At 36.1% G+C, this 24,980-nt stretch overlaps 1 protein-coding gene across 6 annotated transcripts in view; it reads right to left on the bottom strand.

Annotated features, from left to right (window-relative positions):
* Positions 1-24,980, bottom strand: part of LOC141903549 (calcium/calmodulin-dependent protein kinase type II delta chain-like) — a 57,404-nt gene that overhangs the window by 9,001 nt on the left and 23,423 nt on the right. For 2 of the 6 annotated variants that reach the window (XM_074791708.1, XM_074791710.1), the window contains exons 7-14: positions 23,894-23,996; positions 23,733-23,816; positions 23,313-23,407; positions 23,106-23,228; positions 21,083-21,166; positions 9,765-9,807; positions 7,608-7,625; positions 4,596-4,679 (exon numbers count right to left, since the gene is read on the bottom strand). In XM_074791708.1, coding sequence (XP_074647809.1) covers positions 4,596-4,679; positions 7,608-7,625; positions 9,765-9,807; positions 21,083-21,166; positions 23,106-23,228; positions 23,313-23,407; positions 23,733-23,816; positions 23,894-23,996 — 634 coding nt within the window. Of the gene's footprint in view, positions 1-2,697; positions 2,740-4,595; positions 4,680-7,607; positions 7,626-9,764; positions 9,808-21,082; positions 21,167-23,105; positions 23,229-23,312; positions 23,408-23,732; positions 23,817-23,893; positions 23,997-24,980 lie in introns of all 6 variants that reach the window. The other 4 variants (XM_074791709.1, XM_074791712.1, XM_074791706.1 and 1 more) reach the window with 3 other exon arrangements.

Genomic DNA, 24,980 nt, shown 5'->3' with positions numbered 1-24,980 from the left:
GTTTAGAATAAATAACGAGATGAGTAGTGCTATATAGATTAACTATTTATTTGACAAACGATAGAAGCTTTATCAGGTGAATGAGTAAAGTCAATGGAAAAACAACAGTATTTATAGTCAGACTGACACTAAATTCTCAGTTGTCTTATTAGTGTCAGTCTGACTATAAATACTGTTGTTTTTCCATTGACTTTACTCATTCACCTGATGAAGCTTCTATTCATTAGTAGCGAAAGCTCTAGCATCAAATAAAATAGTTAACCTATATAGTACTACTCATCTCGTTATTTACATCTAAGAAGTGGGTTTGTCATGTCTACGCCTAATATCTACGTAACAAACAGCTACGAAATAGGTGTTCAAAAAACTGAAAACGTCGGAAATTAAGAAGGAAACAGTTCCCAGATGATAAACATGCAAAAGTCTTCAACTATCTATAGTGCCATATTTCGATCGGGTAAAATAGCTAATTTCTTTTTTGTCAGACTGAATCTTTTTTTCTAGATGGTTAGAAAGCTTTCAACTCATCAAAATATCGAGTCAAATGCATTTGTTATGTCAAAAACTTTTACGTCAGTTCAAACAATATTCATGCTATAGCGATGTTTCGTAAGTTCTGTTCATTTGTCCAGCATTAAAAAAAGTAAAATCTAAAAACAAAAAGCTTTGAAATCGAACTCAACAAATTTCTCATTTTGAACATTTTCCGAAATATGCAAATACGCTATATTTGACTTTTCTTTATTAACATTTCGCAAAATGGAGGCATGAATTTTTCAAGCAGAAAACTAATCTGTTAAATATTTCCTTTTTTTTCGTAGTAAAGATATTGAAATCTCAATCATGCACGGAGGGGGTAAAGAAGAATAACTGGTAAAACTGATAGTTAGTCAACTCGGGTTAGAAAACAGTGTGCAAAAACTTGATAACAGCGCAGCAGTAGCTTATACGGTTAAAAAATCTTAAATTTCCGGCAAATCCAAAAATATACTTTTAACACACAGTTACGTAGGAAATTATTTTGATAGCTGATTTTGGTGAAGGTTTTAAGATTTCGTAGTTATTTATTTATTTATTTACCTTCTTCAGCAGGGTAAAAAATATCTGCAGAACAAGTTCACATCATGAGAAGTAAAGTTTAAATGGCCCAGGCTGTTTCAGACGAGTCATAACCCAGCCATCTTACAAAGTAAGCTAAGATTCCTCAAGTTATAGAACTCATATCGTTGACTGAAATCAGTCGAAAATAATCATCGAAAATTTGTTGAAACCTTGAGAGAACTTAGCTCGATATATTTCAACAAAACCTAACTAGGGCTAAGGTTGAAAACGGTTGAGGTAGAAAAGCAAGAAATATTTTACAAAAGCGACAGGATATGAACCCACAGCCACCAGACCAGACTATGATAGACCACGAATATCTCTAACCTCTACTTTTAAACTTTAAAGCCCCATTTCTTTTCTTCATCGTCATAACCAACGTATCGAAATAACATTCAAATTTTTGCTGGTAGTACGCTAATGTTACCGGTCATATGAACCACACAGAACGAGATTTGGGTTTGTATTCTATCTGGAGGGATATTCAGGGTAGTGTACACTTACGTAGACCTCTATTGCCCGAAATTAGCACGAAAATCTTTTACCTTTCAGTTTGTGAAGAATTGGACTTTTCATCGACTTCACTGAGAATAAACACAATTATTAATTAACGTAATCATCTCAGTCATGTTTAGTTACATCAAAAATAATGTGTAGTTGGCGTAGTTGATTGGGATATAATACATAATACATTGGGGCTGCAGTTGCTTGGAACTGGTTCGAGATAACCACTGGATAGTTGACATAGTGACAATTATAAGTTGCCATCGTAACTATGGTATTTATCCGCCCGGTTATCTTTTGAGCAACTGAGTTACATTGAACACTAGTACAGCATCAGTCCTCCTACCCTAACAACAATAACATACCAGGTCATTTCTACCCCAGCCCCATACAACACAACATTCCCACCATCATCTCCTGTTATACTAAAGTGGATTAAAATATACTGGTTGAGCATTTAATCATCTGCAGGGATTTAAAATACAATATATATATATATATATCATCATCAATCGCCATGGTGATAAGAACGAAGCGCGGATGGAATTTATACATCATCGATGAAAATTCTTCGTTGGAATTGTCTTTGGTTACGACGGGTTAAAAAACAGCCTGGACCACTTCCTTATTGAATCTACTGTGTGTGAGTTTTAGAGAGCTGTCCGAAATGATAGATTCCGTGAACTTTCTAACTGTGTGTATCAAATTGTGTCGTGATACGTATATAAAAATTGAGAGAAATATTAAAATTTCGACGTTCAGGGAGCGAACTTTTTAGAAAACGAAAATAAAATCGTGAATTTCGTCGACCGAACACGTGTTTTTCCGAAATTAAAAACGTAAAAGATCAACGAATAGATAATCATAATATATAGTTTTAAGAGAGAGAAACTTCGGTGATGAAATACTGGACTAAGCTATAGTCGAGATAACAGGAAAAATCGCAGTTATCATCAAAATCAGATAATAATGATAATAATAATGATAATGATAATAATAATAATAATAATAATAATAATAATAATAAATGATAATGAATAACACCAAGTAAACCATCTCTAACATGTTTTAGAGGTTGGATTTATAGCAAACCTTTAATGCTGGACTGGTAGCTTAGGGTTCTTTTAGGCTTTTCTGAAATTATTCATGGAATAGGGGAATGAATAGTAAATACTGTGTTTAACTGATAGAACATGTGTATATAAAAATATTCATATATATATATATATATATATATATATATATATATATATATATATATATATATATATATATATATATATATATATATATATATATATATATATATATATATATATATATATATATATATATATATATATATATATATATATATATATATATATATATATATATATATATATATATATATATATATATATATATATATATATATATATATATATATATATATATATATATATATATATATATATATATATATATATATATATATATATATATATATATATATATATATATATATATATATATATATATATATATATATATATATATATATATATATATATATATATATATATATATATATATATATATATATATATATATATATATATATATATATATATATATATATATATATAAATATATATATATATATATATATATATATATATATATATATATATATATATATATATATATATGTTTTGTAACAGGACGGGCCAAGCTCAATTCAATGTGGGCGGTGCAATTTCAGTTTTAAACTTCATTCGTATGTTTTTGATAATTTTAATTTCTCAAATGGAGAATATAGAAAGATTTGAATTGAGCTTAACCCTAAAAATCAATTTCATTATTCTTTCTCGCTCTCATTCGCTCTCAATCAAAACTAAAACAATTGTATAAAATTCTACGATGAATCAGCGTTGTTCTAGTTGTCTCATCGTCTAGAGAAGAAAAGAAAATATGAGTGTGTTTGAGAGTGAGTATATACACGCACGCCCGGTGACGTCAAACCTATCTAAAACAAATCACTTCATTAAACTGAAATAAAGAAAACATAAGTAGATATTAATGCTTTTTACGATGTATCAAACCAGAGGGGTAACGTAAGATCTCTGATCTCCAAGGAGGTTGTACACACACTCTACGACCTCCGAGGTAGTTGCGTAGGGGCTCTTGCGACCTCCAGGGAGGTTGTGTATGGACTCTACCACATTCGAAGCAGTTGTGTAAGGTCATCGACCTTCGCTTCGGTTTTATAAGGACTGCGATGTACGTGGTGCTGTTACAGCGTCAACGACCTCCTGATTAAAGAGAAAATGAAAAACACACTCATATCCACCAGACATACATACATACATCTATACCTGTTATACTCGATTATTCATATCTGTCAACATCACTTAAATTACAGCGCCATCAGTTTATTAATATCGCATTGATGACAGCCAGATAGTGAATTAAGCGATGAAAGTCGACAGATATGAATAAAACCCTTTATGAAATTATCATCATTAAGTTGCGATCACGCATTGATTTAATATAATTGATGCGTCTAACATCAATTTCAGTACAGATCAAAACTCATTCCAAATATCACCGTAATGTCGCAATATGTCAGTGACGTAAATAGCATTTTGATCTAGTTATTAACTGTCCGATCGAATGCGTTTGAAATTGCTCAGTGATCGCAGCTTATACAGAATATCATTTTATGAGCAGAATCTCACAAGTCACAAGACTAAAACATCTAATAAACTCTCAACAATGTAACGTCCTTTCGAAGGGTTTAGTAGTAGTTCGTAACGGTTAACAGAGTGAAAATTGCTAACAAAATTACTGCTAAGTGTTGTTGAAGTGTTTTAACCGGCGTCCATGGAACTATACATTCTGAGAGTTTGTGAGTTACCAGCAGCAGTATGACGACTTTCACCATGACAAACAGATACAGAAAATACACACAGAGAAACAAAGAGATAGAATGTAGTTAGAATTCATACCTTTGGTATCATCATCTTCAATAGTTGTGCTACTATCAGTTGATTCTTTTATTCCTTCGTTCTTCTTCGTTACCAAACTGCGACCTGTAGAAAAATTTACATCGATTTTCATTACAAAATCTAATATGAGGACATAGTTGAAACAGAAGGAAAACTTTCTCTTTCCGAATGCAGGATTTCTAATATTAAAGTTACGACAAGAAAGACGAGTATGAAATGTTCCCTTCAGCTTATATTATATATTCAACGTTTTGACTTAATTTGAATAACGGCAGTCATTGTCAGGGCTACAGTTAAAGATGACTATTAGAATATAGTCGAAACAAAGAAAAAAATATCGGCGCGAGGAAACATTTCAGACTCATTTCTCGTTTGTATGGTCGGATTTTCATATAAAGTCTTATATCAATAAAACTGATGGGTTTTTCAACGTGAACATAATTCAATTAATAAAATGCGAAGATGCGATGGAATTTTACCGCGAGTCGGGCATAAAACTGCATTACAACGAGATCTCGATCCATCGTTAAATAAATCAGGATTTATCATCAACAACCGAACAACTGAAGCTTATTTAGTTTTCAATGATCTACCGTACATTAAACTACAGATACACGCTTCATGTATAGACAACAGATAGATAGAAACTGAAAACATTAGTTTCCACATTAGCCACGTGATATAAAGGTTTTTATTAATATACATAAATTAACCCTTTCCAGTCAGATCCCTATAATTCCTGGCTTATCACAAAGAATGCTAGGCTATCCAATCAGGGGTATCTCTCACGCGTTGAGTAGTGTATGGACAAACCTCCCTAAACCACCCCACCCAATCCATTTAGTTAATAGTTTTTGGAAAAACAAAATGATGCATTGCTGTCAGTACAGGAAAACGGACAAAACATTTTTATCGAAAAGCCTGAAATCAAAAATAAACCGGTTTAGTAGCAACAACAACATCAACATCAAATAACACAACATCGATATCATATTCGTATTCATCAGTTCTCATATCGTATGCAAAGCAGCTCAGGGGGGAAATTGGCAAAAATATCTTCCCTGTAAAAAATCCATGCACAATTATTCATAATTATTAATTATAAGACATCACCACGGTAATGACAACGATTAACACCAATTTTTGAACCTTCTAGAACGATATTCTATACGGATAGATGATTTTATCAAAGAATTTGAACAATCGATTCGACACGATTAAGAATAGAATGAAACAAACTTGCGCGCGTTATAAATACGCTTTAAAACATGATGAACGCATATCATGCATCTACATGTATAAAGAGTCTAACATTGAATTTAAATATAATTGCGCTCTGAATTAAGATCGCTGCTGGTGCAGTTACGTAAAAAACAAGATGGCAACCGTACAGCTTCGGGTGCACGCTGGAAACCAGGAAAAACATCGAATCTTTGTTTCATAAAATGTTAATAGTTTTTAATCCACAGCTCGAAGGTTGTTTCGCGAGATGATTAATTATTATGTAATGAAAAAACTTAATCCACTAATACGGTACATTTCTGTAGGGATCAGCCAACGAGGAGGAGGATGGACAGCTGAGGAGGGCAGCAGAAGGGGTACACATGACGATTACAACAATTACAGCAATTGAAGTCCATCCACCAATCGAGATACATCTTATACACGAGGTGTTGCTGATATTCAGACACGAACAGATTTGGTTATTGAATGAATAGCATGCAATAAGACTCGACAGAGAATCCTGCTGCTGAAGATATGTTTGTTAAAGGTGTTGCTTTAGGATGGCAATTCAACCGCACTCGATGTAGAAAAATGCTTTTTAAAACTGTTCGCTGCGTAGGGCTGGGGCTATAAAATATAGAACATGCAGATAAACTAGTAATTAGTTATCGATATTGTTTATAAGGAAATATTTGTAGAAATTGAAGAAATGAGAATGATTTTGCCCGGAAGTAAGATCTAGGACCAGTTCCAAATCGGCTATAGGACCAAAATACATTCGGTATTAACTTCATTTCGTTATCTCCGTTCCTATTGGTCGGCTTAGCTAGTAATATTTCGAAACGGGCCAATCGGAGTTGGTTTTACGAACGGGTTTCTACTTCCAGTCAAATAACGCGTGTTATTAAAAGTTCGTTGCGGAATAAGGAGTTAAATTAAACGCATTGAAACGGATTTTAAGCGTGATTCGATGAAAACCATGCATTGAACCTGATTTACCTGTTAAACTACTGATTACGCTCGAGAATGGAAGTTTACCAGCGAGGGTCGCCACCGGGCTAGCCGTAGTTACTGTCGCCACAGGCGCAGTCGCTGTAGCAACAGTCGCGCCGGTGGTAGACGCAGCGCCCGAGGTGGTTGTGGTGGCGCTACTAGTATCGTTTTGAATTCCGGCGTTGGAACTGGCAGCTCCTAAAGCAACACATTAACACGAAAAACTTGACACGGAAAAAACATCATCACTACATTATCTAATAGACCAGCTAGAAGATTGCAACCAATAGGCAGATTAATAATCATCAATTCTAACCAGACTTTCGTAACATTCTTTCGTCCGTTGAGCTGTTTTTCTATTTATTTTGTTTTAAAATCGAATTTATCGATGCTTAAAAATTGTATTTCGACATTATACGTTTTAATATGACAGCAAAATGGCTGATTCGTGATTGTCGAGAATGATGAGATTTAGAGTGATTGAGAACGCACTTTGAGACAGTGACGACGTTCACATTCTATTAGCATTGATTTCAAAGAGTGAAAATTCCAATTTTAATAAGAAAGAAATGAAACATCCGTAAAGAGATAGATCGAAATGACAAAGTCCGATCTTTGAAATATGGAAAAGTTTCAAAATATGCAGAAAACGAAATAATAATTTCTAGCATGCTGAATTTTATGTGTGGAACTGATTTACGATGCAGTAATTACAGAAAGTATGGTTTGAACTAACAGTCAGTGCTGGTTAGAATGATAGATAATGGGGTTATGATATTATCGTAGATAACTTACTTTTGTCACCTTTGCTTACTAAAGTGTCAAAAACGAAATAGTCAAATCACAACATAGTATATATCTCATATACAATTAGATAGAAGATTTGCATGCTTCATAATAGCTGCACGTTTTAGCAGACACCTAATGACCAGTGCAAGATAGATAGATTCAGCTATTCAGAATCTCCTCACTTATTGACAGGCATAAAAGTACTGACTACTTAGTTTTCCGAGAAATAAGTCGAGAAATTATCAAACATTGTCTACCATTTTATCAGTACATTTGGCGGGGATTATGATGAATAAACCATTGTTTAAACCCATATGAATGTTTAAAATCATATTTTTTAGATGAATCTTTTAAATTTCAATCATTTACTCAGATAGAATCTTTGAAACATTATTTCCAAATAAATGTCATTTGACTTCATACCAGGGGAAACGTAGCAAATAACTAATGCTACAAAAATACAAATCTTATGAAGCAATGACGAATTCAATCGATACTGTTTATATTTGATACAGTTGTAGTTGTACCATGTATTATTTTCTGATGAAAAAATTCACCAATCCTCGTGACTATAAGGGGTATATAGTGATTGTAGTGTATGAGTAGTTGGTGCATTGACAGTTTGAAGTGAAGCTATAGTTTTTATATACGTCACAGGTGCATGTGTGTGTGTGTGTGCACATCTATATCTGACAACTCTACAACCCCCTCCCCCCTCCCAGGGTCACCTCAAAACATACAACTCGGGTAAAACAGGTGTCAAGTGTAAGATGATGTGTGATAGATGGAGGAGAATGATTAAGTTTGATCAGTGTTACTATGACTATGATCACTGATTTTCGATATATTCTGTTGAACACTAGTGTGAGTTGAGATCTACAACTAGTAAGCATTATTTACATACAATAACAGCAGTGACTGATGAATATTCTGTTGGTTTAATCTAATTAGTGACCATTTTATTTTCAATCTCGCAAATATTTGCATTTGAATGAAATAAGGGCTCTGCATGTATCAGATCAGTTTGAACAGTTAGTTGAAATTCTGTATTTCTAAGACTATTTCAATGATTTCTAAATGACTAAAAGGCACTACATGATAGATACATGGACTCTGATGGTGCACGTGAGTGGAGCTATCTGAGACTAGTACTATGTGTGTAGAGAGAGAGAGAGAGAGAGGAGAGGGGGTGAGAGAGAGAGAGGAGAGGGGGTGAGAGAGAGAGAGGGGGTGTCAAGTTGTCAGTGTGTAACACCATATAGCACAAGCACATCTAAACAACTAATAATGCCAAAAAAACAACATCAGTTTACAGATAAAACGTCCGCCCGAATAGCAGAAAAATTATTTAGATTCAATCATCTTGTAAAACAACCTTTGCACCATAGTTTTTTTTCTTATTCTTTCCTTAGATCCATACACGACAAACACGGAATTCTTCAGTAAATATTTTATATTTTATCCAGTAAATCCAAACAATTAATAAAGATTAAATAAAAACTCTGATGAACGAAACATTTATGGAGCCACCCTAACTTTCTCATCCGAACATCTCATATTGTACGCTCGATTATCTTTAAAATCATAGGAAAAAGAGACAGATAGACAATCAGTCGGGTCAGGCTGGGTGTGGTCAATCAGAGAAATGGTTTACCGAGAATACACATAATCATACAAAAAATCAACACTTTTTTATGGTTTTTATAAGCAATATTTTCATTGAAAAAGTCCCAAAATAGAATTCTAATTCGGGTAAAATTCATCACACTATTCATTTTTTGCCAAACCATTCACCTTACTATTTTTTCATAATCTTTATTACAAAATGTCACTCAGAAAATCTTATATCAATTCCGGACCACCAAACTCATTATTATAAGTATTCGATGCAATATTGTTCAAAATTCATTCAAAAATAATAAATTTGGAAAATCTGCTTTACAAAGTTCTTCTATCATACGATCGAATATGAAATCAACCTGAAAAAAGTCTTTCGAATCTTAACACAACCCGTGAAAAATCATGTCTTTTTCCTATTCAAGACATCGGTGAGAACCTTGACTTCAAACCTGGATCGACAGTTTATGAGTTTAAATTCATAAAGACTATATGAATTTTTGGTTTAAATATAAATATTAGCATCAGAGAGATTTAAAAACTTACTTGAGAAATTGCGTGTAGCTATCATAGTCGTTAATATAGCCCCCTAGAATAAAAGAAAAAACAAGAATGTCATGAAACAAGTATTTGTCATAAATCTGTTGCAGACAAGTGACTCTTTATGTGGTTATCATTTGATAATTATATCCACTCGAAAATATCTATGATTCACGATTCTTTTGTTATAAAATATAACGACAAATTAAAATATATAATTACACAGGTTGTTATCGTTTATATCCCTAATTTGACATTTTGAATCCACTTAAATTCTGAATTAACTGTTGATGATTTATGATTTCAACCTGATTTCTGTTATTTTCAAATGAGCTCACGGGCGAATGAACGAACGCATAGACATACACAGAATGAAAAATTGTATTCATATCTTGTTGTTTGTTTTTCATTATCTTATCGTTGAAATCAGAAATGCTAACAATATAACCGCAGTGTGAGAGGGCCACATTTCAAGACGTATCAATAGTAAATGTTGACTAGAAAAACTTTCTCCAAAGACCTTGAAAAAATTTCTGGAACACAAATGCGAATTTTTTGCAGAGAAAATGATAAATGAATAAAATTAATGAAAATGTCGCGAACGCTTGTCTTAGACCTGAGCAGATTCTGTGACTTGCATGAACAGGATTTCCCATTTTAAAAAGTGTCTGCGGTAAAGTTAGCCTCAAGAGTCCATAAGTTTAACACATTTGCTGTCAAAGAAGGATGCATCCAATTGCTGGAACTAACAGCTTAGAAGACAGTTCAATTAACTGAAGACAGTTCATCAGATACAATCATTGCCCACACATTAGTTCTCAGTTATACCGTGTGGCTTTTTTCCTATTCAGAGAAAAATAGCTGAAACTGATTTTATTTGACTTAAGAATAGCTGAAACCAACTTCAAACTAACAACATTTTCAATTCATGAAGCCTGAGTAATGTTCATTACTCTAAATTATCTTTCCAACCAACTTATACAACAAAAAAATGACTTCTTCCATCTATGGTCATAGCAAATAAACAAACTGACCACTAGTAGGATTGTGATTGGTTTAAAGTAGGTAAACAAACAGGCCACACCTTCGCCTTTGCTTGGGTGACTGACCTTGGCCTGTGATTGGACTAGAGCGGATGACCTGATTACACAATAACCAGGCCAAACCTAGGAATACCATGTTTATTGACCAGGCAAAACCTAGGAATACCATGTTTATTGACCAGGCCAAACCTAGGAATACCATGTTTATTGACCAGGCCAAACCTAGGAATACCATGTTTATTGACCAGGCCAAACCTAAGAATACCATGTTTATTGACCAGGCCAAACCTAGGGTTATCACGTTTATTGACCAGGCCAAACCTAAGAATACCATGTTTATTGACCAGGCCAAACCTAGGGTTATCACGTTTATTGACCAGGCCAAACCTAAGAATACCATGTTTATTTACCAGGCCAACCCTAGGGTAATAATTTTTACCAACCCTAACTCATTGGGTCTAGAGGTGGTATAAACAGATGCCGGGAAAACTGATGAATAAAACAGCAAAAACCAAGAGACTTGAGATATCAGAATCAAACTGAAGCACGTGTCAATTTGTAAAAAAAGCTACGGAAATTCAGAGAAAATCTAATAGTTTGTATTAGATTTGTCGTGTAATATTCGTGCCACTGATTTGAGGTTGTCTGCGTATGACAGCTATGTTAAACGCTCGTCCGTGTGACCAGTAGAACATCAGCGAGGACATGATATATCTCTTATAGCCGTAATAATCATATTCCATGCACATAATCCCGACAAACAGGCTTCGAAATTAGATTCATGAATTATCGGTAGACAGCCCCATGCCACCGTCCACGTTACATCAGGAATTTACACTCAATTTATAGGTCTTGTCTTCGAACGTAAGATTGCAGCATCATCAGAGTCTTCATCCCCTTCCATAACGTAGTATCATAAAATCATAATAAAACTCTTATTTACAGTTACACCGATGTCGTGGCTTGTGACTGGTTTATTCAAGTCTGTATATGTGATGACACTGTATTAGTGAAAGGTACCTCATTCATTAAATAGAAACCGATGTTTATGATGGCAAGTATTATTGCTTTGAGTCTGTCAGTAACAAGCCATCTCTCTCCTCTCCCCTCTCTCTCCTCTCCCCTCTCCACTCTCCCCTCTCCTCTCTCTCTCCCCTCTCCTCTCTCTCCCCTCTCTCCTGTCTCTCCCCTCTCTATCTCTCGCTCCTCTGTCCTATTCAGAGGTTATTTTCCTCGACTTAAAACGTCAATTATTAGAAAATGAACCAGACGATGACTACATGTCAAAATTCAGTCTATCCAATTCGTGGTTGGAAGCTATGTCCAGAAGGCAACTATTTCTTATCTGAGCAGTTACTGTCATAAAAAAACCATTGAATCTGAGATGAATGTTGTGGGTGGCTGTGCAGCAGCAGGAGCAGCAGCAGCAGCAATATGTCTGTTAGATAATTACAGGCAATAAAACGTAGCCAAGTAGAACAATTGCTGTATTAATGCGTCTCATTAACTAAATAGATATTAAATATAATATATCTACACGGCTAGAGATGACCTGATTCAGGGGTAGACATCTTCAGACTCCACGAGATTGGGATTGATTAGTTCTATACAGAACTGGAGGTAACATCAAGAGTCCCTAATTTTTTCCTATAGCTAGTAGTTCATTCACCGTTTCGACTATCCTTAAAGTCATCTAGCTCCAAGGAGACATTTTGCACTTTATTTGTCCATATTTCTCTAGATTTTCATCGCAACACAAACACAGCAATGGCTATAGTGTTTACAAACTTCAAAGTAAAATCATTCGACTTTGACGCGCGATATCACGGCCATTTTTGACGATGCTCAGTTTTCAAATCAATATCAAAGTAAAGTCGAATAAATAAAAGATTTTCATAAACAACAGCAGTAATTATTGAAGACGTTGAGCGAAATGAAATACAAGTAGTGAATGATGGATGTGTGGGCGCCAGCAACATCAACCATCAAAGTACAAGAATAGGTAACAGTTTTAAATTATATAAAATCAGAGTCTGGAACCTGACTTTGATCTCATGCTATAAATAGAAACAAGACAAAAGACCAGTTTCACATGAAAAAGTATAAGCGCTTCAAAAGCGAGAGATACCTTGACATAGGCTAAATGACCCTACAATAAATAGTAAAAGCTGTCAGTAAATTCCACTGTGGAAGCCATGACCTAATGATAGAAAGTGGAATGTGGATTTCCGTTGTTTGGTTTTTCATATATGCTTTATAAATACTGCAATCATGGTCGGGAAAAAAGGGAAAATAATTAATGCACTATTTGGTGCAGGCGGCAAAAACATCAAGAATCTCTGGAAGAAAGAGACAGCATCGACTCGAATGAGGATAGAAATGAATTAAAGTGTGTGAATGAATGGATGAAGAGATGAACACAAGACAAGCACATACACCATTATTATACTACCATTACTGAATATTTTATCGGAACTACAACACTTCAACATATCGGAAATATCGATTTATTCAGATGAAATCCAGGGTCCGCAGTCGCGACTTAAGTCCAAAAGTGGTCTTAAATCTTCAGACTGGTCTGAAGTTGTATGAGTGGCTAAAGAACTGGTCTTAGACTGGTGTTAAATCTTAGCCATGACCGCGCAACTGTCTCCGGGCTTCTTACAGATCTTGCAATCAAAAATCCTCTCATATTTCTCTGATTTTCCATGACCCTCAACCTTATATAACTTGATTCAATCATAAGATATCCTCAGTGCTTCTTATCAAGAGGTTCCTCGTGACACTCGTCAAAGGCAAGAACAACAAGACACCAAACATTCAAATTCACTGACTTTTCCCAGATCTGTAAGAACCATGTAATTCAAAACCACATCCACGAAACATAACTTCTCAACAAGTGCACGTTCTACTCTCGCATTCAAAATTCATTTTCAATGTCTGAATACTTTTCAACAACTTTCAAATTTCAATGAATGAAAGATTTTGTGAACGACGAAACCATTTTATTCATCAACGTTTAATGGTGGAATATTCAGAAATTCACTTCACGTCATTTGAATCGAATCTCATCTCACCGCCCGAGATAATCAACAATTTCAACGAATGTCCCGGAAATGAAATTCCATCGGTAAACAGTTTGAGACTGACTGATGTTTGAACGTAGATGATGAAAACAATGAAAATGATGAGGTGGAATTTAACTGTATAAATGATAAGAATTATAAACTTCACGAGAATGAACAGCCTCTCAGTGTGAAACTATTAACATATACAATCATTAGTGGTTTTGAATCAGTGAAAGGTTCAGAAGGGTCATCATGAGGAGGACTGAAGACTTATCAATGTCAAACAGCAGGGACGCATACATAAGGGGCTCACGAAACTGGGGTAGTCAGCAAAAACCCACAGGGCTGATTCCATATCATACAGGGCTGATCGCACATCACACGGGGCTGATCCCATAATACACCAGGCTGATTCCACATTATATGTCGCAGATTCCACATCATAGCTCGTACACACTCAGCCAGTTGTGGTATTTCGTCGCAATGTGCGTGGAGCTCATTAAACAGCTGGTGTGGACAGTAGAATGTCTCACATCTATAGACGCCTTCAACGCAACGTGTTACGCAAGTTATTAATGATGACCATATTGATTTTACGCCGGCCATAATCGATTCTACAACACAGTCCTCCTTCTCTTTCTCCTTCTCCTCTTCCTCCTTCTCTTCATCCTCCTCTGTTAGGTACCTAGAAACTATGAACCGAGTTGATTGCTAAATACGTCTAATAGACTGTTGAACTAATAGAACTTGACTACTCTGAAAACTGATTTCATGCTTGTGGACATCGGTTATAAATATGACTCAGTGATAGGCATCATGATTATCATCCGCTGCTGAGAGTAGTAAATCAGTCTATCAGGACACTGATACACACTGTATACACGATGACCAAACATATTAATGGCCATTAGGGTAAATAAGACATATATAGACAGCGCCATGATGACTGCAGAAACTGCATTTCTTAAGGGTGACCCGTACTTAATGGATTCGTTCCTATTACGTTTACTAGAACTTTAAACTAGAACTTTTTCTATTCTATGATAGAACACATTGATTGAATAGTTACTGAATATGAGTGTGCTCAGACATTCATTCTATAACTCTGATCTCAGAGACACCCAATTAGTGAGTGACATTCGCTTACCATTTGGGCCTTGAATTGGTCCATCATATCTCTGCCTTAACTCCATCTAACGCACGAATAAACTTAAAGTCATTGTATCGATTGATCGTATAATATCAATTATAATATCAAATCCTCATTGCGTACGTTTATATTTACTTTTAAATCGAATCATGAATTGCGTCATAGCAAACGTGTAAAACTGTTCATGTATTCCTGTATAATAATCGAATACATCCAATATTCTATATACGGAACATGCAGCCGATCTGTGAGCGGATCATACAGTCAACGATAACAGTTCACTAACAATTTGAAATTGATAAGAGCAATAAAAATACCGGCATCCACCAGATCAAAAAACTAATGAACTGTTGGATAATCCTCAATAGCAGCAGTGATCATATCTACTACAACCATTCACAACACGGCATCCATTGATTTGATGCTACTGCAGCTGAAATGCTGCTGCTGCTGCTGCTGCTGCTGCTGCTGCTGCTGCTGCTGCTGCTGCTGCTAGGTGAACGCAGGGAGTGATTGAGTCTAGCCTCAGTGTCGCTAGACAACTCTACCTCTCTCCCTCTCAACCTCTACCTCTCTACCTCTGCCTCTCTCCCTCTCAAACTATAGTAAATACTGGTCACATTAGAGGAGTGGTTGAAATGTACTCAACCAATCAATCAATCAATCAACATATTTACTCGGTAATTTTATTTCCATTTCCATCTTGTGGCTGTTTGAGTCGTGAGCATGCAGATTTTACCGATCTACAGGTGGAACCGACTCCAATATCCTAGATATTGTTGAATTATGGTATCCAGGACCCAGTTCCACAGTTCCGCCGTTAAATTTTACAGTAGAGTTTTAACATTGAAAATCAACTCATCTTAATTCACAGTTATTTCTCACTCACAACTGTGGAACCGGGTCCAGAACATCTATATCTGAATTAAAGCAGCTAACATAAGGCCGATAGATACAAATCAACTTTATATTTGAGGCTCCTGAATGTAAATAAAAATCATAAAAAGCATCTGAAAGATATACTAGGCATTCAGTATCTAGCAGCTCAGAAAACTGGCATCGAACTACTAGCACACCTGGTGGATCATTGATTACCAGGGCAGGAATCCTCAACTGCCACAGTATCTTTGATCGTGGCTTATATTACGTCAGAGACTACAATAAGATAATCACAGCCCCCTCAAACTTCCATCAAGATATATACTATTGATCAGGTGTTTACAAATAATGAAGCTGTTTGTGATGAATTAAAAGTGATTGAAGTAAAGTTTAAGTGAAAGGTGTAAAAACGAGAAAACTGATCACAGTGATCGCACAGTGATAGCCCCTAAAGGCATTAACACTACGGAAAGTAGAACTAACAGCATCTTAAAACAGTCTTACCACACCAGACGTAGGACTAGTAGGAGAGATACTACTCGTGGCGACACATTCATACGTATCACTACCGCTGATGTCATCATCATCATCATCATCGTTACCGTCGACGACGACGTCATCATTGTTGCCGTTGTTTGCGCGGCGTTTGAGTAGAAACTTCACGCATAATTGCGAACAAAGGCTACTCATGTGCCGAATTAACGTGACTGTAGTTCATATACACGTAAATCACATTGTCATTGTGATGTCGCTGTATTTTTCAATGTCATCGAATACCTGACTAGTAGCTAAAGGGCAAGGCGTTTACAACAAGTTGTTCAATACATGCACCGATGTTTTATCAAATTCATTATTTTCGTTACCGTATTTCATGTACTAGTCTAATGACAATGCATCAATTATCATACAATTAGTGCCTAGATAATTCAATCAGATTTATCTAATATGTAAGGCCTTTGAGAAAAGATGGCCGCCTCCTTAAATCATCAGATGACATCATTAAAATGTCTACAAACAAACGATATAAATCGATTTGAGTCATAGTGATGTCATGTATAGATGGAATTCAGCCATCTTTTTCAGAAACGTATCATAGAAAACAACCAGTGATGAAACACTCTGAGTTTGTTTTGATGATGATATAAAATTCTGTGCTAAGGATGGAAAAAGTATTCCAGAAGATGACTATCAGGATAAAGTTGAAAATGTTGAATGAACTACCAGCTCGATGAAACTATTCGGACTCTGGTTCTTCATTCTAAGGGTGGGATTTTATCTCATGTGTTTAAAAAACTCCAAGACATTTATCATTTACTTTATGAGTTTATCGAAGATCGTATCATAATAGGGAACTGTAATAAATATTCTTCGACGCAGCGGTTAAACAGAATACTGACAGCCAGAGACAGAAAACTAAATCAGAAAAAAAATTGCGTCGTATAAACGCTCCACAGGGTACGAAATCCTGCAATATCACCATCAAAGAGACAAGAGACAGAGACGGAGCCTCGGGCAGCAAACTGACGCTGTCTCTATCATTTTCACTTTAAACCGGCTTCGAGGAATAAATTACCCAGGAATGAATCGACGAAGTGAAAGAAATTCCAGCTTTGATACCGGCACAACGAGCAGGGTCTTCGCGCGCAACGCACACAACATACCAAAAACTGCATATTAATACATAGGATTGAATTCCTGCAGAAGCCGGAAGGATTGTGTAGAATATAAAACCATATCCAGGCATAGATAGAAATTATAGACGAATCATCATATCACGTTTCAACTGAAGCTCAATCGATGAACAACGCTAGAAATTAGTCTTATAATGTAATATGTATGTATGAGTCAATCAGTCAGCTCATTTAACATTCAACTACTCAATATATTTATGATTAGTGCATAGAGTTTTATCCCCTTAATAAGGTAGACCAGTACTTTCTTCTTCTTGTGTACTATCAATGCCATGGTGATCCGGCCTCGTCTGTTTCCAGCCCCAAACTTTGGAACATTTTACCAGCGACAGTTTGAATGGTTTCATCCCTGGACAATCTTAAGACATCATGGCTGCCAACTCATGGAAAGATAAGCTTATGTGTGAAAGATCAGAGTATGTGTGCAAGCAACTATTATCATTTTGCATTATGATTATAGCTGGGACATCAGGGGATGCTCCTACGCCAAGGACTGCTAGAACATCACGGACGCTCCTACGTATAGGGCTGCTAGAATGTCACGAGATGCTCCTACGTCAAGGGCTGCTAGAACATCACAGGATGCTCCTACGACAAGGGCTGCTAGAATGTCACGGGATGCTCCTACGCCAAGAGCTTCTAAACATCAGGGGATGCTCCTACGCCAAGAGCTTCTAAACATCAGGGGATGCTCCTACGCCAAGAGCTTCTAAACATCAGGGGATGCTCCTACGTCAAGGGCTGCTAGAACATCAAGGGATGCTCCTACGACATGGGCTGTACATGAGTACCTCTGGTACATCAGTCTCTGGAAAAAATTCATGAATAAACATACAGCTAGATAAATGACTAATGACTTTCTCTCTCTATTTTCATCCCGTGAGTTCTAACACGTTCCCCGTTGAACAGTATTTTTTCCGACAGCAGAAGATGGATTGAAACGACTCGTGCGCCACTGGACGACTTTACGTAGATTAATGAAGAATTCGGCAAATTGCCGCTATTTGAAACCCCGACAGGAATCATGCGGTTACTAATGCGATGTTGTCTTTTATCCGGGCCACATCAAGTCTCTCATCGATGAAACGTCTCATTACTGGGCAACACAATATGAAAGTAGCTACCACCAACATGTCGATGGCAATACATATCTAAAAGGCATTGACATCGGTCTCAAGAGAGAGAGAGAGGAGAGAGTCACTACTAGATCATAAAACCAGTAGTGAAGTAGTTCCTCAATTCAACAGCAATGAATACTAGATTTATTGCAGTCAATTCATCTATGAGTATCAAAGAATAGGAGAACGCATGACTAAACTACACAATGAGTCCGAACCACAGTAAAACTATTCAACCAGTTCCTTCCTTTTACACTGCTGCATTCCGATGCATATCCGATACAGCTACACCAACATCCTACAACAGTTTTAGTACGATGGATTCTTCGCAAACAGATATAGACCTTATTTATGCGAGGTCACAACGCATCAAATTGATCGTCACGTGGCTAACTGAAGTTATAAATCACAATCGATGACTACTTTGAAGTCTAATATGAACAACTGACTACCTGATGTCTGTAGTAGTTTTCACCAAAATATGGGAATAATTTGATATGAAATATAGTAGTTTAATTGAAAATGAACTAGAAATTGTTCTGTTATTGAGAGTATTTCAATATTTTGGTAGTAATTAGAGTAGAAACTTCTCTACTCTCAAATAGTAGTCTGTATGACGTATGTGGACAATAAACGTGACATCCATAATCTCTGTAACCAAAACTACTTTTACAATCGCTGAATTTCATCCAGAACCGATCAGTAGGTTGTCTTTATCTCGAATCATAGTTTGGACGATTGAATGAGTTAATGAGGTTTTCAGAGAATGTAAGGATTCAATAAAGTGAGCGTTCATAGATACTGAAACGCAGGCAGCTCTTGGAGTTGGCTAGTGACGACGGAGAAAAAAACAGGTAGGAACAGACGTCAGACGTCAGCAGGTAAAGACGTCACCAGCACAATCTCATAATAATCCATTCATACTCGATGTGAATAGAAACGTCAATCATTGAATCAGGTGCAACTTCAATCCTTCTCCGATTTCATGCTATCTTTTGTCGCCGATTTCCGTCGCAGTTACAGACAAAATCAGCGCGAACGACGGCGACTACGACTGCATCGCGCTCTCTCTCTCTCTCTCGTCATGCATCCCGCTAAATTGATACTTAATCGGTGTTGATTTTCATGAATGATATCGATTCTGTGTCAGTGAAGAGAGATTTTATCGATCAATATCCAATTTACGAGATTAATTCGCAGGGAAGCAGTGTTCAGTTCGACTGGCGAACATAAACAAACAATATCGCAGACAATTCCAGTTGGACACACGCCGGATCTGTGGAAGATTTCTCAGACATAAATCCTATCAATCATTATCAGCGCTGTGAACATCACACAGACATGAGGGGGTAGGGTGAGGGGGGTAGGGTGAGGGGTTTAGTAATGTTGTTTGATAATTCTTTGAAAACACAGCTGAGGACACGAAGCGAGAAGATGACGACATACACACACTTCAATCTTAAAAGTACAAGACTCAATTTCACAGATTGAGTTCAGATTTGACCTCAGAGTTTACTCATCGAAAATGAACTGTTTTCAGAGTTAACTCATCAAAATGAATTGTTTAAAGAGTTCACTCATTGAAAATGAAGGTATCTTAACTCAAGAGTTAACTCACAATTATGATTTTAGACTTATCTCATCGAAAATTAACTGATTCTAACTCATAGTCAACTCTAACATTGAATTACTTCATCACAGTAAATCCGATTGCTTTATACAGTATAAATGAACCCTGTAAACAGGATTCAACTCTTCTTATTTCAACCACTAGTTCTTATAACCCTGTAATTGTAATCAGCTTCTTCCTGAACTGGACAATTAGGATTGTATAATTAGGTCCAAGGAAGTGATCACACTTCCCTGTTAGGACCAACCATGACTAATGTATTCTTGTATTTATGTACTATCTGTGCCTGTGTTGTTAGTCAGTGACTAATTGAGTTGACAGGTTTTGTACAGGTAAAGATCAAACACTTCTACCAGAGTTACCACCAGTTCACAAAGAGTAACATGTCAAACTGATAACTGACTGTGTTAAGAGTTGTCACAGGGGAATCGTGACTTTATTAGCTGAAGGTTCACAGTGTTGATACCATGCGATCCAGTAGTAGTTTTACCAGAAGCTTTCATCGGAATTCTACTGCATGACATTTTCAAGTCTATTACTGGAATTATTTGGGAGTATGGATCCACCAACCAAAATTCCTCTACCCCTTTTCACATAAAACTGATTTAGTTTTGATAAAACATTTTGTTGAAATGGAAACAAATAAAAACATATTATCAGTGCTTGTTGTAAGTTGAAGGTCTAAAACGTACGTTATTGTCAATCGAACGTTGTAGATAATAAGGAACTGTGTTTAAATGCTTACCTTTAATTTTCTGCGCGCGTTGAATTTCTTCAAACAGTCAACTGTTTCCTGCCTATGTACAACTGATGCCACACGTTCCCGTTGCTAAAAACGAAACAAAATACAAAATCATTATCTTCATATTCTAATGTATTTGAACGCAAAGAATTAAGATAAATCTAAAAACCGGTAAATATATGAACAGAAGGTGTGCGGATAGTCAAATTACCGGTAACAGTTTATGAAACTGTGCACCAACTAAAGTTGCAGTATAACACTTTTGCAGGCAAAGGTCTAAAAAGACCTGATTAGCGAGAAGAGGGACACGAGAAGATACGATACGATACATGTTGTATCAAACGTCTGAGACTGTCGAGACCCGGGCTATAATCAAATACTAGTACAAGACAAGTAGGTCAGACATGAATTATCAATCCTGACTTATAACTCAATAGTCAAGAGACATTATTGTTCGAAATTAAGTTTTGAATATAAACAACTTTCGAACTTTTGAGAATTATAAAAGACAAGATTAATGTCGTTGCCAGGACCTAAGACTTTTTACCCCTCGAGAAAGACAACCTTATAAAAGACGTTCCCAGGGCTTCACGACTGACCTACAAAAATCAGCCATTAATGTTCAAAGCCGGTTGGTTTTAAACTAGCTGACCTATTTAGAAAAAAATTACAATTCCCATTAGAGCTCATACTAAGTGAACCAAACATCAATAGAATCAATAGTAGATAATGGAAGTATTAAGCGGTCTATGACTCCTACATCACTGATACGGAAAATCTATTGAGCCCAAATGTAGCTGAGTCGGATAACAAGGGTTCTATAAAAATCCTTCCAGATGAAATCATTTCATTCATCGATATCAATATCACAGATGGATTCATACTCGGGTTTCATATGATGACAGTAGAAATAAATTAGAATCGTTAATAACTTCACTAACTTTTGGTAGAGGTAGGGTTGGGTCTTCTTACAGAGATAAGAGGTAGGGTGGGGTGGGGGTCTGATTACAGAGATTAAAGGTAGGGTGGGGGTCTGATAACAGAGGATAGGGATAAGGTTGTGTCTACTTTCATTGACTAGAGAAAGGGTAGAGTCTTATTTCACTGTATAAAGGTAGGGTATGGTTTTATTTCACTGTATAAGGGTAGGGTATGGTTTTATTTCACTGTATAAGGGTAGGGTATGGTTTTATTTCACTGTATAAGGATAGGGTATGGTTTTATTTCACTGTATAAGGGTAGGGTATGGTTTTATTTCACTGTATAAGGGTAGGGTATGGTTTTATTTCACTGTATAAGGGTAGGGTATGGTCTTATTTCACTGTATAAGGGTAGGGTATGGTTTTATTTCACTGTATAAGGGTAGGGTATGGTTTTATTTCACTGTATAAGGGTAGGGTATGGTTTTATTTCACTGTATAAGGGAAGGGTATGGTTTTATTTCACTGTATAAGGGTAGGGTATGGTTTTATTTCATTGTATAAGGGTAGGGTATGGTTTTATTTCACTGTATAAGGGTAGGGTATGGTTTTATTTCATTGTATAAGGGTAGGGTATGGTTTTATTTCACTGTATAAGGGTAGGGTATGGTTTTATTTCATTGTATAAGGGTAGGGTATGGTTTTATTTCACTGTATAAGGGTAGGGTGGGGTTTGATTTTCATTACGACAAACATGGATGATATTTACACAAATAATTCATGTATTTGACATATGGATTATGAGACTGATCAGCAGGTGCTGCCCTCTACACGTAACCTAAGTTACTGCTACTAGCGTTGTAGCTGTTCAGTCGATCCAATCTAATGATTTGATATCCTGATCATTTACTGAACTCTTCAGGTTTTATAGACCAACTATTGATGTTTGATTTATCCAGATTCAAAAAAAAAGGGAGGGAAAATGCAATATTGAAATCTCTCGTATTCCAAGAAGATTTTCAGGAAAAATTCAAACCAAATTTCTTTCTCAATACACCTGACCTGAGCATTTCAATAAACTACAGTTTCAGATATCATGAACTTACGCATATCCACGGATGTTTGAGGGCTTCTGCGGCTGTGATACGTTTGGCTGGGTTTGTGGTAAGCATACTATTGATAAGATTTTTGGCTTCAGGGGTCACTGTGTCCCATTCCGGTGAAGGGTACTGCAAACAGGAACAATTTACATCGATATTAACAAAATTCTCACGGAAATAATTTGCACGTTTCAAATCGAGAGTCCAACTTACATCATATGCACCGGCCTTTATTTGTGCATACAGCCTATGTTGATCTTCATCCCAGAACGGTGGATATCCAACTAACAGGATGTATAGAATCACACCTATCATTGAAATAAATATATATCACAGATTACACGGTGATTGGTAACTCTCAGATCAGACACATCTGATATCTCTAATTGTAGCAGTTGCCACCAAAAATGAGTGTAAATTGACAGAGAAAATAGTAGTTTAATAGAAAATGAACTAGTAATTATTCTGATTTTTTTTCGAGTATTTTGATATCTCCAGGAGTATTTGAGCTCTTTAGAAAAAGTAGTAATTTCTCACAAATAATATTCGCGGTCAGGTCTGTGTTCTTTAGAATGGGGGTAGGGGGTAATACATGATTAAACGAGATCGAACACCGCGATATGAATAACTCACCGCAAGCCCATATATCTACAGGTTTTCCATACGGGTCTCTCCTTAGAACTTCTGGAGATAGATAACCCGGGGTACCAGCGAACCCTACAATCAAACAAACAAATATATAGATACAATATCTAGATCAGAGGATAGAAATCAGTGTAATAATGACGACTTACCGAACCATGCCTGCTGGTCGCCTTGTACTTCTATTGCTAAACCAAAATCAGCTAATTTAACTGCTGCACCTTTCGCTTTACTCGCGAGTAATAAATTTTCAGGCTGTAAAAATCATACGACGATAACTTTTATAATCATCAGATACGAGACGTTTTTATACGAGCGTTGTTATTCGAGTGTGTTTTATATTATCATGAAAAACCATCGATTTAAAATTCAAATAAGTGTAACAGTCATTAAAATCATATATTTAAATTAGTTTCGCAGCGTTTCGCTCCCGGAGGACACATAACCCGAGTAATTAGAGAACGCGCTAATGAGAGCGATAACTGTTGAATATTTGTTTTAGACAAAACCGCATCGAAATTTTGAAGAAAAAAACTGAAAATTAGTGCTGGAATAAAATGACACGTTAAATTTGCTTCGGTCGTCATTGTTTTTTATCAACTCGTCACATCACTTAAATAGTCTCTATTTGAAAGTCATCTCTATGTTCTTAATTTTTATTTCCAATTCACAAGGCATAAGTCGTTATTTGTATACGTCATCAACAAAATGGCCATCACAACTACATTGACTTCAGCAGTGAGTTTAACCGTAATTAGATTGCTATAGATCTATAAATATAATGATAAAAACATTGGTTTTTTCTCTATTTTAACTGTTCACAATTTCTGAGAATATTAAGAACTCGAGATAGATAGACGCGACGAGTGTTGTGACTGATCTGGGAAGGATTTCATCGATTCAATGATCTACAAATAAACAGTGGATTACAGGGTGGCTTCAACTCATAACATCCATTAATCTGTTGGTTCTAGTTCACGGATTTGGAACGTGATCCAGTTATTCGGGCGATGTATCTATAGTCGATGGGGGCGGATGACTATAAGTCAATAATAAAAAAGTCACGAAGAGACGGCAGCTAACTGAATGCCTGATTGAGTTAATAAGCAGATGTGTTTGTGGAAGATGAAATGGCTGAGTAACGCGGGCGACGGTGTGAAGAGCTGGAACTGCTCGAGAGCAATTCAGTCAAATATCATGATTCTACTCATCTGTACTGATAGATGGACAACAAAATGA

This window comes from Tubulanus polymorphus, chromosome 4, assembly GCF_964204645.1.
Source record: "Tubulanus polymorphus chromosome 4, tnTubPoly1.2, whole genome shotgun sequence".
In the NCBI taxonomy this organism is placed as follows: Eukaryota; Metazoa; Nemertea; class Palaeonemertea; order Tubulaniformes; family Tubulanidae; genus Tubulanus; species Tubulanus polymorphus.
Note: the sequence above shows the minus strand (reverse complement) of the source record. Positions and strands in the feature narration are given on the sequence as shown.